We start from the raw sequence: 19,111 nt of genomic DNA, 5'->3' as shown, positions 1-19,111 counted from the left end.
TATGCAACGCAGGACAAGCTAGTTAACCTAGTAATATCATCAACCATGTGTAGTTAACTAGTGATTATGTGAAGATTGATTGTTGTTTTATAAGATACGTTTAATGCTAGCTTGCAACTTACCTTTGCTCCTTGCAGCCACAAGGTCCTTTTGATGCTGCATTCGCCTAACAGGTGGTCAGCCTGCCACACAGTCCCCTCGTGGATTGCAATGTAATCGGCCATAATCGGCATCCAAAAAGGCAGATTTCCAATTGTTATGAAATCGGCCCTAATTAATCGGCCATGTCGATTAATCGGTCGACCTCTAATACATATACCATACAGCATAAACAGATCTGGGACCAGGCGATAACAATGATGTTAATATCAATTGATTGTATTGTTTATTGTGCCTTTCAATACACCCAAGGACTCTAAACCGGAGAATAGGATATTATGTTTTCTTTCCGTCCTTCCTTCCATCCTTTTCATGTTATGACTCTGTGTCTGACTCCATTTTCTCTCTCTCTCTCTCCCTCCATTCTCCCTCCATTCTCCCTCCCTCCCTCTCTGTCTCCCAGGTGAAAGAGGCTCACTTCAAGGCCCACCCAGACTGGAAGTGGTGCAACAAGGACAGGAGGAAGTCTATCTCTGAGGGCCGAGAGACCCCAGGGGCCAAAGAGGCACGCGAGAGGAGCATGTCGGAGAGCACAGGTCAGAGTGCGTGTGTGTGTGTGTTTGCATGTCTTTTCACTATAGGTGTGTTTTATGTGTGTTTATTTATCATCTTAAGGTTTTACACTTGACTTACAGGAAAATGTACATAGTAATGAGAGCACTTTGATGAAAAGTGTTATCTACTTATTTGTATATTTCCGTGCTCCACTCCTCTGAGGGTGCATGTGTGTGGGTGGGTTTGTTTTTTCCTGTGCTTGTACAAGCTATTTTTAAGCTTCTTGGTTGTGTTATTGTGTGATTGTGTGCGTGTATGAGTGTATTTGCTATTTTGGTATGTCTTGTATACAATGTACTCTATTGGCCTGTTTCCTGGACACTGGACTAAATGGCAAACTCATTTGAAAATCTCCATTGAATGTGCTTTTTAGTCCAGGAGTACACTTAATCTGTGTCTGGGAAACCAGCCCTGTTTAATGTGATTTTACTAAGACTATTTTACCCCCCTCCTCCGCCGTAGAGCCTGAGTCAGTGTCTCAGGGCATGGAGGTGAAGGGTGCGGCAGGTCCGGACTGGCCTGGGGGTTCTGAGCGTCATGCGGGGGCCTACAGTGGCCAGCTCCCTCGCCCCCGGGCCTTCTCCCAGAGTGCAGTACACAGCCTGGAGAGGAGGGAGCGGGCCAGAGATCTGGAGAAGGTACAGAGGACTGATATAGTTAGAGGCATCACTTTTTCTTCTGTTCTACGTGTTTTGTATGCCATTTTCTCCCCTTTTTTGTCTTTCATTTTTCTTATTTCTCCATCTTTCTTCTCTCTGTTTAGTAATAGTTATCCAGTAAAATACTGCATTATATCTCAAAGCACTTAGCATAGTAAAAAGGGAACTCACTCACCTTCACCACCAATGTATAGCACCCACACCCAAGGGATGCACGTCAGCCATTTTGAGCCAAACCTTCTATATCAGTGGAGCTAACTTCTAGCTCTGTGTTTCACTCTCAGTTGTGTCGAGAAGGGGCAGGCTCATTCCGCAGCCGCCCCCCTACTCTCTCCCTGACACAGTGTGGGGCCAGCGAGGACGTGACCAGTGACGAGGAGCGCATGGTCATCTGTGAGGAAGAGGGGGACGATGATGTCATGGGTGAGGCTGCAGTCGTATTTAGTGTGGCTACCATAGAATTAGGAAGTAGAATTTAAAAAATAAAAGCAGGAAATGCATCACCTATGCCTCTACCGCCATTCATTTCAATTAGACTGGTTTGGATTTCTCCCTGACCAAAATGGCTTCCATTATCGTTCCGTTCAGGAACTTTGAAGGTTAATGACACAGCCTTTCTAGTAATTTAATAGGATCTCTATGGTGACTACTCTGTGTGTCCACTGTCTCATTTGCTGAAATAAAATAGAGTAGATTCCCTATTCTATTTACACTGCATTCGGAAAGTATTCAGCCTTATTCTAAAATTGATTAATTAAATGTTTTTAAACAAAACTGTTTTTTTATATATTTTATCAAATTATTAAATTTTTCAAATAAAATTAAAACATATTTACATAAGTATTCAGACCCTTTGCTATGAGACTCAAAATTGACCCCAGGTGCATCCTGTTTCCATTGATCATCCTTGAGATGTTTCGACAACTTGATTGGAGTCCACCTGTGGTAAATTCAATTGATTGGACATGATTTGGAAAGGCATACCCCTGTCTATATAAGGTTCCACAGTTGACAGTGCATGTCAGAGCAAAAACCAAGCCATGAGGTCGAAGGAATTGTCCGTAGAGCTCCGAGACAGGATTAAGTCAAGGCACAAATCTAACATTTCTGCAGCATTGAAGGTCCCCAAAAACACTGTGGTCTCCATAATTCTTAAATGGAAGAAGTTTCGAACCACCAAGACTCTTCTGAAAGCTGGCCGCCCGGCCAAACTGAGCAATCGGGAGAGAAGGGTCAGGGAGGTGACCAAGAACCTGATGGTCACTCTAAGAGAGCTCCAGAGTTTCTCTGTGGAGATGGCAGAACCTTTCAGAAGCACAACCATCTCTGCAGCACTCTACCAATCAGGCCTTTATGGTGCAGTTGGAGACGGAAGCCACTCCTCAGTAAAAGGCACATAACAGCCTGCTTGGAGTTTGCCAAAAGGCACCTAAAGGACTCTCAGACCATGAGAAACAAGATGCTCTGGTCTGATGAAACCAACATTGAACTCTTTGGCCTGGGCAGGGACTGGGAGACTAGTCAGGATCGAGGGAAAGATCAACAGAGCAAAGTACAGAGAGATATTTGATGAAAACTTGCTCCAGAGTGCTCAGGACTTCAGACTGTGGCAAAGACTTGAGGCTGTAATCGCTGCCAAAGGTGCTTCAACAAAGTATTGAGTAAATGGTCTGAATACTTATGTAAATGTAATATTTCATATTTTTTTCAAATGTATCTATGTATGTATGTGTCAAAACAAAACCTGTTTTTGCTTTGTCATTATGGGGTATTGGGTGTAGATTGATAATCCATTTTAGAATAAGGCTGTAACCTAACAAAATCTGGAAAAAGTCAAGGGGTCTGAATACTTACCGAATGCACTGTATATGGTCTTAATACTGTTCTATGGCTCCTCAATGTCTTGCACATTTAGTCTATATATGTTTTACTACAGTAACTATCCTAAAGTCAACTCCCATAGCTGCTGTGTTGCTTGTCTGTCTCATATTGGTCCGTTTTTAATGGCACATTCACTATTGTTTTATTTCCATGTCTTTACTGTCCTGTCATGTCTGATTGGACCTATCGGATTCTCTTTATTTCCAGAGGACTCGTGCCCTGAGGGATCCATAGACCTCAAGTGTAAAGAGCGAGTGACTGACAGTGACGAGGATGAGCCGGATGGACAGGTACCCTACCCGTTTAGACATATAGCCTCTTAGCCCTCTGGACTGTAGGTGCTATGAACTAGTTACAATTTAGATTTCATGGGTAATGGAACTGCCAAATGAAGTAGCATATACATACTGAATTTGAACAGATATCTAAAAGATAGATATTCAATTCCCACTCTTTCCTCCCACCCATGCTAAGATGGTGTGAGTCTGATCCGTTTCCTTCCCCCACCAGTTTTGAATTCTACATCGGTGCGCTGAGAGAGTTAATTCAGGAGGGACCTTAGTTAACGTTTCTCTTTGATCTCTCCCCTTCCAGCGAGCCTTCCAGCCAGTGGTCCGCTCCTCTCTCCCCTATGCCACCAGCACCTCCCACGCCGACTCTCACTCCGACTCTACCAAGGGGAACACAGGGGGGAGCACCGGAGAGAGCTCTGAGAGGAAGAGAAAACGAGGGATGGAGGGAGGAGAAGAGGGAAGTGGAGAATCCAAAAGAGGAGGTGGAGGGGGGCAGGTTCCCTCTAATTCCATCCCTGGATCAGCGCCCTTCACCTCGACCCCCGCTCTGGGTTATGGACTCACCCAGGTGCTCGGTGCAGTCCGGATGGCCCCCACCATGGTGACCAACGTGGTATGCCCCATCGCCAGCACGCCCATCCCTATCACCAGCAAGCCAATGGAAGGCCCCATCGCCCTCAGTGCCCTCCCTGGGGAGAAGAAAGCCACGCTTCTGATTGGAGGACCGGGAGCAGTAGGCGGGCCTATCACTTCAGGGGGTGGGTACTTGTCCTCATCCTCTCCCAATCCCGTGAGTGTGGGGCCGGGGGGGATGCAGGTCACCAGTCTAGTGCTGGGAGGCGCTTTCCCCAACCAGTCTATACAGCTTATAGCCCCGCCTCAGCCTCTCTTAAGCCCCACCCACAGCGCCCTGCCACTTCCCCTCCCCCTGCTGCAGCCCCAGTTCCTTCCTGCCGCCTCTCTCACCTCCGCTGGCGGTGCCAAGCCTGGCCTCACCCAGGTGCAGTACATCCTGCCCATCCTGTCTTCTGTCAGTGCCAACCCCAAGAGCCCCTCCCCTCAGCTAACCCAGCAGCCAACCGGCGTCCTCACGCTGCCCTCCACTCCGTCCACCCATGTCTCCCAGACCAATGGAATACATTCGGGGGCAGGAGCGGGAATAAGATATGCCGCAGTGGGAGGGGTCAGTCCTGGAGCAAGAGGTGAGAGAGAGGAGTGATTGGCTGACAGGGATGGAAAAGGGGTGGACCTATGGAAAAGGGGAGGGTACTTTGCTATATACAATGGGATATGCTTACGGCCATCCAAGATTCATACAGTTGAAGTCGGAAGTTTACATACACTTAGGTTGGAGTCATTAAAACTTGTTTTTCAACCACTCCACAAATTTGTTGTTAACAATCTATAGTTTTGGCAAGTCGTTTAGGACATCTACTTTGTGCATGACACAAGTAATTTTTCCAACAATTGTTTACAGACAGATTTTTCACTTATTATTCACCATATCACAATTCCAGTGGGTCAGAAGTTTACATACACTAAGTTGACTGTGCCTTTAAACAGCTTGGAAAATTCCAGAAAATGATGTCATGGCTTTAGAAGCTTCTGATAGGCTAATTGACATCATTTGAGTCAATTGGAGGTCTACCTGTGGATGTATTTCAAGGCCTACCATCAAACTCAGTGCCTCTTTGCTTGACATCATGGGAAAATCAAAAGAAATCAGCCAAGACCTCAGAATTTTTTTTACAGACACCTGAAGGTACCGCGTTCATCTGTACAAACAATAGTACACAAGTATAAACTCCATGGGACCACGCAGCCGTCATACCGCTCAGGAAGGAGACGCGTTCTGTCTCCTAGAGATGAACGTACTTTGGTTCGAAAAGTGCAAATCAATCCCAGAACAACAGCAGAGGACCTTGTGAAGATACTGGAGGAAACCGGTACAAAGTATCTATATCCACAGTAAAACGAGTCCTATATCGACATAACCTGAAAGGCCACTCAGCAAGGAAGAAGCCACTGCTCCAAAACCGCCATAAAAAAACTAGACTACAGTTTGCAACTGCACATGGGGACAAAGATCGTACTTTTTGGAGAAATGTCCTCTCGTCTGATGAATAGAACTGTTTGGCCATAATGACCATCGTCATGTTTGGAGGAAAAAGGGGGAGGCTTGCAAGCCGAAGAACACCATCCCAACCATGAAGCACGGGGGTGGCAGCATCATGTTGTGGGGGTGCTTTGCTGCAGGAGGGACTGGTGCACTTCACAAAATAGATGGCATCATGAGAAAGGAACATCTGGTGGATATATTGAAGCAATATCTCAGGACATCAGTCAGGAAGTTAAAGCTTGGTCGCAAATGGGTCTTCCAAATGGACAATGACCCCAAGCATACTTCCAAATTTGTGGCAAAATGGCTTAAGGACAACAAAGTCAAGGTATTGGAGTGGCCATCACAAAGCCCTGACCTCAATCCTATAGAAATTTGTGGGCAGAACTGAAAAAACATGTGCGAGCAAGGAGGCCTACAAACCTGACTCAGTTACACCAGCTCTGTCAGGAGGAATGGGCCAAAATTCACCCAAATTATTGTGGGAAGCGTGTGAAAGTCTACCGAAACGTTTGACCCAAGTTAAACAATTTAAAGGCAATGCTACCAAATACTAATTGAGTGTATGTAAACTTCTGACCCACTGGGAATGTGATGAAAGAAATAAAACCTGCAATAAATCATTCTCTCTACTATTATTCTGACATTTCACATTCTTAAAATAAAGTGGTGATCCTAGCTGACCTAAGGCAGGGAATTTTTACTAGGATTAAATGTCAGGAATTGTGAAAAACTGAGTTTAAATGTATTTGGCTAAGGTGTATGTAACTTAGACTGTAGGTCTAAGTGTTATTTTTTGGGGGGAAATTAGTTGAAATCCTCTTCAATTCCAGAATAAGTGTAACCTTCTATTTAGTCTCGCATATCCCTGCTCTTTAATATTACCTGTAAGTGAGTACGTTTACATGCACACTAATAATTCAATATTCATCGGATTATGGCAGTAGACAGATTATGCAACACTTTACGCTGCTTAACTTAATCGGCGTCAGGTCAAAATCGAAGTAAGCATACACCGATTAAAACACCTGGTTTTCAGAACAATCTTTCAAATTATTAGGACATGTAAACACCTTAATCGACGTTCCAGCGGTGTATTTTATCTGTGCTAGCACCAGCCGAGCGAGCCTCCCTCTTTAGCGTGAGTGAACAGCTGAATGTATGCAAAGTAGGTTTCCGATACAAACTTTAAATGTTCGAACTCGGAACCAAATGATTCGCTGTGGGTGATCATTTTATTTTGATTGGTGATTTTCTGCATTTATCAGAGTGCCATCGGGTAGCCTGATTTCAGATGTGTCCATGTGAACAGGATTATTAGGGAAATCGTTCTTCTTGCAAAGCATTAAATGTTTTAATCAAACTGTTATGCTAATCTAACTATCTCCAATATTCACATACTCGGTGAGAGAGAGAATTCATCACCTTATGATTGTCATTAGTTGTCATGTCAATACAGTCTTACCTCAACTGGTCTCTCTCTCTCTGTCTCTCTCTCTGTCTCTCTGTTTTTTTCTTTCTCTCTCTTTCATCAGTCCAAGCCCAGTCTCCAGTCTTGCAGAGCAAGATGTTGGTTCCCATGGCAACAGTGAGAACAGGCTCTACTCCTCCTCAGCCCATCTCCCACGTGGCCCCTCCCCTTCCTGTGCAAAATGGTGCTCTACCAGGAAACAAGGTAGCGATTATTACACACAAGCATACCACATAACAGCAACTTGTAGACCTCTTTCCGGAACAAAAGGCTTGAACATCGGTCAAATACATAGGCATACACTGTGATGATAACAATATAGGCATTAAATAAACACGATGTACAGTTCAATTTGTTGTTACTACGGGAATAAAACCAGAACGCTGATGGTGCAAGTATGCATGTGGACCACTAGCCTCCTGGCTGACCTGTGTGTGTGTGTGTGTGTGTGTGTGTGTGTTGTCCTGCACAGATCATCCAGATCGCCCCCATGCCAATGGTCCAGACAAATGTCCACCCTGCTGGAGCAGTGCATCCTGGGAGTCCTTTCCCTGTATCCATGGCAACAGCCACTGTGATGACTCCGGGCATCAAACCCCCTCAGAACGTGTTGCTGACCTCGCCTCCAACAAGGTACTCACTTTAAACCTACAATAAACGTCTGGTTATACAGTATGTTCAGTGCATTCGGAAAGTATTCAGACTCCTTGACTTTTTCCACATTTTGTTACGTTACAGACTGGATTAAAAAAATAAATTTCTCATCAATCTACACACAATACCCCATAATGACAAAGTGAAAACAGGTGTTTAGAAATGTTTGCCAATGTATTCAAGTATTCAGACCCTTTGCTATGTGACTCGAAATTGAGCTCTGGGGCATCCTGTTTCCATTGATCATCCTTGAAATGTTTCTACAACTTGATTGGAGTCCACCTGTGGTAAATTCAATTGATTGGACATGATTTGGAAAGGCACCCACCTGTCTATATAAGGTTCCAGTGCATGTCAGAGCAAAAACCAGGCCATGAAGTTGAAGGAATTGTCCGTAGAGCTCCGAGACAGGATTGTGTCGAGGCACAGATCTGGGGAAGGGTACCAAAACATTTATGCAGCATTGAAGGTCCCCAAGAACACAGTGTCCTCCATCATTCTTAAATGGAAGAAGTTTGGAACCACCAAGACTCTTCCTAGAGCTGGTCGCCCGGCCAAACTGAGCAATCGGAGGAGAAGAGCCTTGGTCAAGGAGGTGACCAAGAACCCAATGGTCACTCTGACAGAGCTCCAGAGTTCCGCTGTGGAGATGGGAGAACCTTCCAGAAGGACAACCATCCCTGCAGCAATCAGGCCTTTATGATAGAGTTGCCAGACGGAAGCCACTCCTCAGTAAAAGGCACATGACAGCCTGCTTTGAGCCAAAAGTCACCTAAAGACTCAGACCATGAGAAACAAGATTCTCTGGTCTGATGAAACCAAGATTGAACTCTTGGGCCTGAATGCCAAGAGTCACGTCTGGAGGACACCTGGCATCATCCCTATGGTGGTGAAGCATGGTGGTGGCAGCATCATGCTGTGGGGTTTTTCAGAGGCAGGGACTGGGAGACAGGATCGAGGGAAAGATGAATGGAGCAAAGTACAGAGATCCTTGATGAAAACCTGCTCCAGAGCATTCAGGACCTCAGACTGGGGCAAAGTTTTACCTTCCAACAGGACAACGACCCTAAGCACACAGCCAAGACAACGCAGGAGTGGCTTCGGGTCAAGTCTCTGAATGTCCTTGAGTGGCCCAGCCAGAGCCCGGACTTGAACCCGATCGAACATCTCTGGAGAGACCTGAAATTAGCTGTGCAGCGACGGTCCCTATCTAACCTGACAGAGCTTGAGAGGATCTGCAGAGAAGAATGGGAGAAACTCCCCAAATACAGCTGTGCCAAGCTTGTAGCATCATACCCAAGAAGACTTGGGGCTGTAATCGCTGCCAAAGGTGATTCAACAAAGTACTGAGTAAAGGGTCTGAATACTTGTTTAAATGTGATATTTCAATTTATAAAAAACAGTTTTTCCTTTGTCATCATGGGGTACTGTATGTAGATTGAGGGGGGAAAAAACGATTTAATCAATTTTAGAGTAAGGCTGTAGCGTAACAAAATGTGGAAAAATTCTATGGGTCTGAATACTTTCCGAATGCACTGTATGTCCCACTATTACTTTCACATGGCATGTTTTAATTACAAGAGAACTTCAGTTGTTTTTAGTTTGTTGTGGCTGGTCAATGGACCTTCATCAGAACATTGTGTTCATAGCTAACCCATCTGCTTTTTGTCTCTTCTTCACTCTAGGATCACTTATGTCCAATCCAGCACTGGAGTGGTCTCCACGGCAACGGTCCAGGCCCCTCTCTCGCCAGGACCCGCCTACCTGCCATCGTCCCTGACGACTCTGGGCTTCACCGCCATTGCTCCGGCCGGCCAAGCCCTGATGCAGCCTCTCGTAGCGGGCCAACCGCCCTTGCTAGCCCCGGCCCTTTCCCCTGGAGCACCGGGGACCGGACGTCAACTCCTCACCGCCATCTACCCGGCCCCAAGCATCACCCTGGCGTCAGGTGTGGTTGCCATGACCTCCGTGCCCCCCAATTTGGCTCAAGAAGTGTCCGGCCAATCGTCACCCTCGGCTGTCGGCGTCCAGGGTTCAAAGGACGTGACCCGGTCACATGAAGAGGGAATGCCACACCTGACTGCAGAGATGGAGCAAAAGTCACAGGTGGAGGTCCAGGCCCAACGGAAGAACAAGGCTCAGATAAAGAAAGAGGGCATAAAGAAAGAGAACACGACGGAGGATGTCGAGGCATATAGCAAAACCGGTGCTAACTCAATGGCTATGTCCAGCAGCAATATACCAACAGGTATGTCGAAACTGTACTTTCAGTGCATCTCTTATGCTATAGTTGCCTCTTTTATAACTAGCTATGTTACAATATATTATTACTAGGAATCATGAGCCACTATTCTGTATTTTCCTGCAGGGAGTGAAGAAGACGGTGGTCGAGCCAGCCACATGAAAGAAGAGAATACGGACCATGACCGAGATTATGCCAGAGGGAATGGGGAGAGGGAGATAAAGAAAGAGAGTGGGACGCCTGAACCAGAGGAGTCCAGGGAGGCAGAGGATTGGCCCCATGAGGGCCACAACAAAGGGGACAGTGGCAACGGGGGCCACAGCAAAGAGGTACGAGACTCTGGGTTTTGCTGAAGATTAAGCACCCATCGAAAAACAATGACTTCTGTAGAGATTGCAAAACGCAATGCAAACAATTGTATTATCGCGATGCAAAATGATATTCAAGCACTTATCAAGGACGAGGCTTTCTCTCTCTCTCTCCCTCTCTCTCGCTCTCCAGGCTGGACTGAGGGAACCTCTCCACCCTCCCACAGGACTGGACCCTCCTCCGCCTCCCCCACAGACTGAAAGGGACACCCCCCCCTCAGCCAAGAAGACCAAATTCCGCCCCCCTCCACTCAAAAAGCCCTCAGACGTCGTTGAAAAGTGAGTGACAGGGATGGGGGGGAGGGGTGCAATGGGAGGAAATGAAAACACATCACCATTGCGTTGCTTCTCTCTGTGGTCACTATGTGGTAAATTGTTGACAGTTGACAGTTATTACCAAGTGGAGAAGAATTTGTAGCCAGGGAATCAGTTGGTTGGAGCTTGGTGCTTACATCACTAGCGTTGAGGGTTCGATCCAGACCCGGCGACAGGATAAAGTGACCAAGGGGGCAGTTGAAATCTGCATTTTTTGGGGGGGGCGGGGGGGGTCCTTGCATTTGGAATTACATTGGATTCTGTTTATATCACGCCGCACCACAATAAACATGAAGTTCAAATGCAGCGACTCTGAGATCATTGAGTGCTTTTGAAGTGACCGGTTGGCGCCGAAATCGGTAGCCTTTCCCCATTGCACTGCATCAGCGTCGAATAGGGGTCCCTCTAGCAGTCGTAAAGGACAAAGAGCCAACAGGAGGCATGCAGGGAGCAATTCAAATGACTGTTGGACTTATTCACACAGCGCTGGTGTTTCAAAGATGACGATGATATTTACATATGTATATATACCAAGTTCTGATTTCAAAATGTCAGCATTCAAAAGAAAAAGCCTCTCATCAGGTAAAACCTGTCTGAACCAATAAATCACAGCTGGGGGGGTACCAGGCTCAGATACAGCCTCTTAGAGTTACCCAAACATGTACTAACTACTACATCACCAAACGGGCACTTAAATACATTTGGCCACACATATATTCTTGCTCGTTCACACAACATTGAACATGACGGAGGAACCGGACACATGCTCTCCAAACGAGAAGTGGACAGGAAACTGGTAAATGCAATTCCATAAATCAAATGTTTGTGCGCTCTCCAAACAACGTTTCCACTTGGAGAAGGAGAATGGTATGAATGCGTATTATTCTGAATGACTTATCAGCGTTCCCTTAACCAACCTACATTAATGGTGGAGAATGTCGGGATTAAAAGTAACTTCCCTGATGAATATGTAGTTCACGGAGCATTGATAAACCGGGACAAACGATTGACACAATGGAACAAATGGTGCTCACGAATTAGCGCGCGTCAGTGCGCTAATAGTGGAGAGAGACGTGGCTATACAGCGTCTTCGCTTATTCTGGTCTTGGCATTCCTCACACATTGGCAGTAACCTCATAAACATTGTCAGGACGTAGCAGTGGTCATTCTCCCCTTCAACTGAAATCAATACGGTTCAGTATTTCTACCCCCCCCCCCCTTAAACGCACACACTACCCAAACTAATGGACATGTCACGGCGAGGCAGAATGGCACATTCCAAGTGAGCACTGGACACATGATGCATATTAACCAACATGGTATGGAGTACACTCCATACGGTTGCCCCCGGGGCAGATGAACACTTTGCCCAGGCCCTAAACACTATCCACTAATCTATTTGCGATGGGGCACAAACCTCCCCGCATGGGCCTTTGTTGAAGCAAGTAAGGGAGCATTATCTCCTGAAAGATGCACAGTGGACACTGGGGTTGTCTCCAGACGCCCCAGCAGTGACCCAACTTCCATGCCACACCCAGGAACATATTGCGGTGCAGTCATTTTCCCAGGGAAAGGGTCAGAGTACACCCTCTCCTCTCCAGGCTCCGGAGACACTCCTGCAGAGCCCCCCTCCCCCATTGGAACAGGAGAGAACCAGGAAGGAGACAGTTCAGTCTCCAACACGGCGTCCTTACCAGGGCCAGACTGGTAAACTTAAACCCTCCCTTACAGTATAAATCAAAAAATGACAGGCGGAGGCGTATCACATTATTCACTTAGCCTACCACAGATGAGAAGTGTTTCCCCCCCCCCCCTGCTTTTTATGGAAACCCAGAGGAGTCATACCTAACCGCCCCAGTGGTTTTCAAGAGCCCCCCTACACACACCGCGGCACTCTCTCCACAGCGGAGATCCATCTTTTTTTTTTGACCCAACCTGTCACAATCACATTTTTTTTGCTATTTTTATATAGTGAAAATAAAACTGAGGTGCACAAACCCCTTTTTTTAGCCCGACTGTACCCAACCGGGTACGGTTGGATCCCATCATGGGTCTCATAAAATCAAACTATATTTCAACTGTACAGGGTCCTGTCGGGGTCCTATTTCGAGGAGCGCTTTGCCGAGCTGCCAGAGTTCAGGCCAGAAGAGGTGCTGCCCTCTCCCACCCTCCAGAGTCTGGCCACCTCCCCCCGAGCCATACTGGGCAGCTACCGGAAGAAGAGGAGAAACTCCACAGGTGAGAGAGATTTGTTGTGATGTGAGGTTTGCCCTACATTTTTTCTTTTTAATCCGTCGTCCCCGCAGGAGGCCTTTTGCATCTTGGTAGGCCGTCATTGTAAATAAGAATTTGTTCTTAATTGACTTGCCTAGTTAAATAAAACAAAATGTTCAAAAAGTGCTTCTGCTTCCACGTAAATACATAGAATCAGTTGAGAAGAACACCCCATCATACACACTCCTCCCCACAGACAGAAAAAGTTAATAAGTTCATGTCAGGCAAGACTGCGAGTAGGTGGCAGTTCCACACAATTAAAGGGATACTTTGGGATTCTGGCAATGCTAGCACATACCCATAGACTTCCAGTCATTGCGCTAACGCTATATAACGCTTTCAATTTTGGGGCTCCCGGGTGGCGCCGAGGTCTCAGGCACTACATCTCAGTGCTAGAGGCGTAACTAAAGAGAACCTGGTTCGAATCCAGGCTGTATCACAACCGGCCGTGATTGGGAGTCCCATAGGGCGGCGTAAAATTGGTCCAGCGTCGTCCAGGTTTGGCCGGTATAGGCCGTCATTGTGAATAAGAATTTGTTCTTAACTGACTTTCCAGGTTAAATAAAAAGATATTTAGGATTAGCTCGCAAAACTTAACTTCCTTCATACTGGACACAGTGACATTAAAATGGTATCCGTAAGTTCATCTGACTTTGTGGAAGTAGATAAAGGGCTTCATTTCCAAAATCCCAAAGTATCCCTTTAAGGCCTACATGCCAGCTTCAGTACATCATTGCCGTCTACCTCTTATGTCTCCCCTGCTGTTAAGCACTTTTATTGACGGGGGACAAACTAATGTTTATAACTGTTCAGCCTGCATCTAGGCACAGTATAACGCCTAGATGCATTAGCTGGAAGTCTGCGTATGGGGTCCGATATGACCTTTCTGCCCTGTCTGACGGTCTCCTGGGAAATGAACTGGAGAGAGGAGAGGGAAGTGTCATGCCAATACTCTTCCCTGCTGTCTTGGTCAGTCTGAAGATGAAGGCCTTGAGCTGCACTGTCGGGTTAAACCTTATCCTTAAACAAGCATGACTAGGGAGAGAGTTGTCGAACATATTCAAAAGAAAATGTATTAAGAATCTAGCACGGCCACTGAAATGAATTTGAACAGATTTCTTTCCTCCGTTAAAAACAGAGGTAGAATATAATGTGATTCCGTGTTCTATTGGATTCTGTGGTTAAAACATCTTCTCTTCATCCTATATCCGCCGCCTCCTTCACTCACTCACTCCCATCTCCTTATCCTCTGTATCTTCTTCCTCCCCCTCTTCTGTATCACCCCCTTCTCATGTTCTTCCTCCTCTTCTCCTCCTCCCCTTCAGACCTGGACTCGTCTGCGGAGGACCCCAGCTCTCCCAGGAGGAAGACTGCAGCTCGGAGCCGTCTCTCCAGCTGCAGCTCGGAGCCCAACACACCAAAGAGCGAGGCCAAGTGTGAGGGGGACATCTTCACCTTCGACAGAGCTGGTATGTAGCGTGGAGTGTACGGCAGTCTGTTGTAGATTATGTCTTGTGTCCTAAATGGTACCCTATGTAGTGCACTACGTTTGGCTAGGCCCCTGTAGCTTTTTCCTTAGTTACTTTTCCCTTCCTCCTCGCATTCTTTTCCCACTCATCAGTTTGGATTCCCCCTCGGTGCCTCCTCTATTCTCCATTCTTCTCATCCCTCCCTTCTCTCAATCACCACCCTCTCCTCTCACTCCCTCTTCATAATACTCACGCTTCTCAACTATCTCTCATCCCTCCCTTCTTTCTCTCTCTCTCTCTCTCTCTCTCTCTCTCTCTCTCTCTCTCTCTCCCTCTCTCTCTCTCTCTCTCTCTCTCCTCTGTCCTGTCATTTCTTTACCGTAGGTGCTGAGTCTGAAGATGTCTTGGGGGAGATGGACAAAGTGCCGTACTCCTCTCTCCGGAGGACTCTGGACCAGCGCAGGGCTCTCGTCATGCAGCTCTTCCATGAACACGGCTTCTTCCCTTCAGGTAACCACCCGGCACCATCTGCTTCTCTCATTGGCTCATGTAGCCAAATTGTTGACTGTCATTGGTCACCTTGTATACTGGTTTTGTGGTTGAGCAAGGCCAGATTACAACCAACTAGTCCCTGATACAACCAGGCAAAGGTTGCACTGCAATTATTTTTCTTCAGAAGGGGGCTCATCTTCTTTCCCTCTCCTCTCGTCCTCTGCCCCCCCCCCCCCCCCCCCCATCTAGCTCAGGCCACTGCAGCCTTCCAGGCACGCTACTCAGACACCTTCCCCACCAAACTGTGTCTGCAGCTGAAGATCAGGGAGGTGAGGCAGAAGATCATGCAGACAGCCACGCCTGGGACCCCCGGAATCTCTGAGCCCGGCGGGTCAACAACAGGGGTCATGGGTTCAACGGACTCCGCCTCGGCCGCCATCAGTTCCTCCAATACCAACACTCGAGATGGTACAGGGACGGAGCCAGGAGAAAGAGGGCGGAGTCCCGAGGAGCCCAGGAACGTGGGCAAATTGTAGGAATGGAAAGAAGGAGAGATGGAAAGAAGGAGAAAAGCAAGAGAATGGAGAAGGTGGAGAGAAAGTGTCAAAAGAGAGAGGGGAGTGTTGTTGTGACCCACAGCATGTCCTTGTACATGTAGTAACAGGACATCAGTTTCACTTCGGCACAGTTCTGTACTGGCTGTACCCTCAGCACATTTGTAGTTTGACACAGAACATTCTGTGGTACACACCAGTGGAGGCTGGTGGGAGAAGCTATAGGAGGACAGGCTCATTGTATTGTCTGGAATGGAATAAAAGGAACGGAGTTAAGCACGTGGTTTCCATATGTTTGATACCGTTCCATTTATTCCATTCCAGCCCTAACAATGAGCCCGTCCTCCTATAGCTCCTCCCACCAGCCTCCACTGGTACACACATTCTTACTGTCTCTCTCTCTCGCGCACACACACACACACCCCACCAACTCAGACTGTTACTCTTGGGTGGCAGTCACAAGCACTGTCACACAGAAGACGACCGTACACAATGGCACTTTGTAACAATTTGTGAGGATTCAGTTTGCAGCCCTCTGTTGCCATTGACTTGACTTCCCTCCCTCCACTCCTCAGCACAGTGGTTGGGATGTATCCAATGTAACAGCCACTGAAATTCCACAGCCCCTCTATGCTGCAACAACAGACAGCACTGAACTGGACACAACGCTGCACACACACAGTCTGCCAGTCAACTCAACACTCGCCTGACAAAGCCTTTGGCCTGCACAGTTTTTAGAGATTGGAGAAAGTGAGTCAACCATTGGCTCCCGAAAAAGGGAGGCTGGACGCAGCGTGACCATTGACCAATCCCTGGCCCAATCAGTAATCAACGTCACAGACAGGCTGGGTTCCTATTGGCTGGAGAGGATGTTGTATATTGGGGTTTGCCCCCTTGTGAACGCCGTTATGAGATATGAAATATGTAAAAATTGAAGGGTGATGCGTGACAAAGCAACAAACTCAACATTGGTTGGCTGTAAACGAGCACAGAGAAAGGCTGAACGAGACAAATCGTCCATTCATTGGTCAACTCAAGAGGCTGCGGATTCCACCAAGGACTCCGGAAGCAGATGATGCGACTTGGCTCCCAAGTGACAGTTGACAAGCAAAAGTAGATTTATAACCAACGTCTAGGAGTCACCCAGTGGATATATTGCTTTATCTTGTATTGTTGCAGTGGAAATAACACGTTTTTTCTGTGGCCTGTTTTCTCTCTTGTGGCTCTCATTGGTGTTTCTCCAGCATAAACTTATATAAAAGGGGTTTGGAAACAGCCCACGCAACCCCTCTTCTAAATTTTACTTTGGGCCATTCCCCCTCTCCCATGACTGCTCAGTAGACACATAGAGGAGGGGGCAGGCAGTTTGTTTTTAAACGTTGAAATCAGGTGTTTGCACAATGTGTGGTCTTGTGACTGCAATTTAAATCAGGAAAGTATTATTTTTAGAGATTGTTTCATAGAAATAACCTTGTTGTTCAATGTTATCAATCCCCCTTCTTCCATTTGGAGCCCCTTTCCCCCTTGCTTCCTTTCCTTGCCCCTCTAACCAAGTGTTGTTAGAAAGTGCCCTTAAGCACTGGTCCAGGGTCAGTTCTGTTACGTAGCTCAGGATGGCTCTGGTTAGAGTTTAGTTCAGGGAAAACAGATCCTAGACCAGCCCCGTAGGGCATTCTCTGGAGCCCTCTCTCTTCCCTCTCTGCCACTTTATTTTTTCCTTATTAAATGGTGCAATAGGACATTTGGAATGGGTGGGTTATGTGGGTCTGTGCCATAGATATTTACAGTACAGTCAGAAGACCCATTCTAACAACTATGGCATAAGAAGAACTCTCTGAGATTGCTATATTTGAAGAGATAGAGCATAGCTAACTAACTAAAGTCAAAGACATTCAAATAGCACTTTTTGCCTCTTCACTTGTTTTTGGGAAGAGTTGGGGTAGTTATGGGTGTACCTTTATTTCTCTGTATACAGTTGGATGTGTGAAAAATATCTATATTTCCATATGTGCAAATAGATGTTGTGTGTGTGTTTGCGCACATGCATGTATGGACTCGGCCACACCCTGGTTCCTTCACATACCATACAATGACATTATCAATCATATGTTCTTCACATATACTGGAGGCAGTATTTTTACAGTCACCAGGACTATTATATGCCACCTTGACTGTTATATAATGAGATAGTCCAAGATCAAACACATAGAATTTATCAAAGATTTGTTAAGTCTTGCAAAGGTGAGGCCTGAAATGTTTCCATGAACATGCATGTGTGCACGCAAACACACAGACATACATACACACACACACATGTATGCGTGTACACTGTATGATTGTGCTTAAAATAAACTGTCCATACTTTGGAGAAGGAATTTTAGAATGAGAGAGATGAGTGTGAGCTCATAAACAGGCATGTTGACCATGTGCAATATTTCTAAGCAAAATAAACAACTAAATATTGAAAATATTAAAGACCTAACACAATATCCTTGGTCTTTGACTTTGTTCTGAGTCAGATTAGTGAAGGTGAGTGTGCTGGTTTGATGGAATCCATCTCTGTACAACTGACCCAAGATTCCAACGGAAGTGCCCCTGTAAGGTCGGTAATGACAAATAACTACTTTATCCTATGTAGATGATATGCCTAAAGGTTTAGCGAGTACTGATACTTGAAATGATGACTAGAAGAGAATCTGAATTCAGTGAACTTGAACCTGTGACTCCCCCCACACAGTCGATTATGGCTGCTTCCACAAAGTGAAATCACCAGGATTTTGAGATTCCCTTTGTTGATTGATTTTCCATACACAAGTAGACATGTCACACCAGTCCATCAGTCATGTTAAAGTGGGATTACCTGGAATTACCCGCAATTACAATGTCAAGATCTTTCCTGCCAAGGTAGGTGGAGATATGAACTCATAATCTCATGCTTGTTAATCCAAACTTAAATTGGTGTACCAGACCATTCAGAGATCTTGGGCAGTGTGTTGATTTAAAGAACCAATACCTGGGTGACACTATTTGCATTGTCCTTTAGTTGACATCAGGCACTACATTTGAGTCACTTTCCACTTCTGACATCATTGTTGTGAACCAGACACCTGGGTTCAAGGCCAGGTCAGGAAACCCCCGAATTTGCTACAATGGTGTGAGAAGTGGGAGGGCTCTGCTGTGAGGCCACCAGAGGCATGTGAAAGGTATTGAAATAAATATTAAGGATTATTTTTTAAGTCTGCTATTTGGGATTCTTTACCCCCCCCCCCCCCCCCCATTGAAACCTTAACTTTAACCCCAATGAAATGTAAAAATGGTTACAGTTAGGTAAGGGTTAAGGTTAGGCTAGGGTTTAGGGTAGCGACGTCCCAAGGATGCCGGAAACCAATGACCCTTATTTTTATGTGAAATTCTTACTCTCCTCTTATCTAAAACATAATGGGATTTGTAGTTTTCATGTCTGTACTCCCTTTCGTGTATACATTATTTTGACAGTCACGGTAGAAATCCCAGACGGAAGCGCCACCTCTGGTGAAACTCAACACTTATTTTAGCAGTGTAGTTCTATAGGTATTTTCAAAGACAAGGGAACAGTCAAATCGAACT

General features: G+C 46.2%; 1 protein-coding gene across 1 annotated transcript in view; it reads left to right on the top strand.

Annotated features, from left to right (window-relative positions):
* Positions 1–17,994, top strand: part of cica (capicua transcriptional repressor a) — a 37,494-nt gene extending 19,500 nt beyond the window's left edge. The window contains exons 7-20 of the mRNA XM_045709883.2: positions 563–695; positions 1,177–1,352; positions 1,658–1,796; positions 3,462–3,544; positions 3,849–4,305; positions 7,202–7,341; positions 7,610–7,770; positions 9,477–10,039; positions 10,160–10,362; positions 10,535–10,680; positions 12,803–12,954; positions 14,316–14,459; positions 14,844–14,969; positions 15,201–17,994. Coding sequence (XP_045565839.2) covers positions 563–695; positions 1,177–1,352; positions 1,658–1,796; positions 3,462–3,544; positions 3,849–4,305; positions 7,202–7,341; positions 7,610–7,770; positions 9,477–10,039; positions 10,160–10,362; positions 10,535–10,680; positions 12,803–12,954; positions 14,316–14,459; positions 14,844–14,969; positions 15,201–15,487 — 2,910 coding nt within the window. The 3' untranslated portion in view covers positions 15,488–17,994. The remainder of the gene's footprint in view (positions 1–562; positions 696–1,176; positions 1,353–1,657; positions 1,797–3,461; positions 3,545–3,848; positions 4,306–7,201; positions 7,342–7,609; positions 7,771–9,476; positions 10,040–10,159; positions 10,363–10,534; positions 10,681–12,802; positions 12,955–14,315; positions 14,460–14,843; positions 14,970–15,200) is intronic.
* The last annotated feature ends 1,117 nt before the right edge of the window (positions 17,995–19,111 follow it).

This window comes from Salmo salar, chromosome 27, assembly GCF_965601325.2.
Source record: "Salmo salar chromosome 27, fSalSal1, whole genome shotgun sequence".
NCBI classification, from domain to species: Eukaryota; Metazoa; Chordata; class Actinopteri; order Salmoniformes; family Salmonidae; genus Salmo; species Salmo salar.
This window is presented reverse-complemented; position numbering and strand designations above follow the sequence as displayed.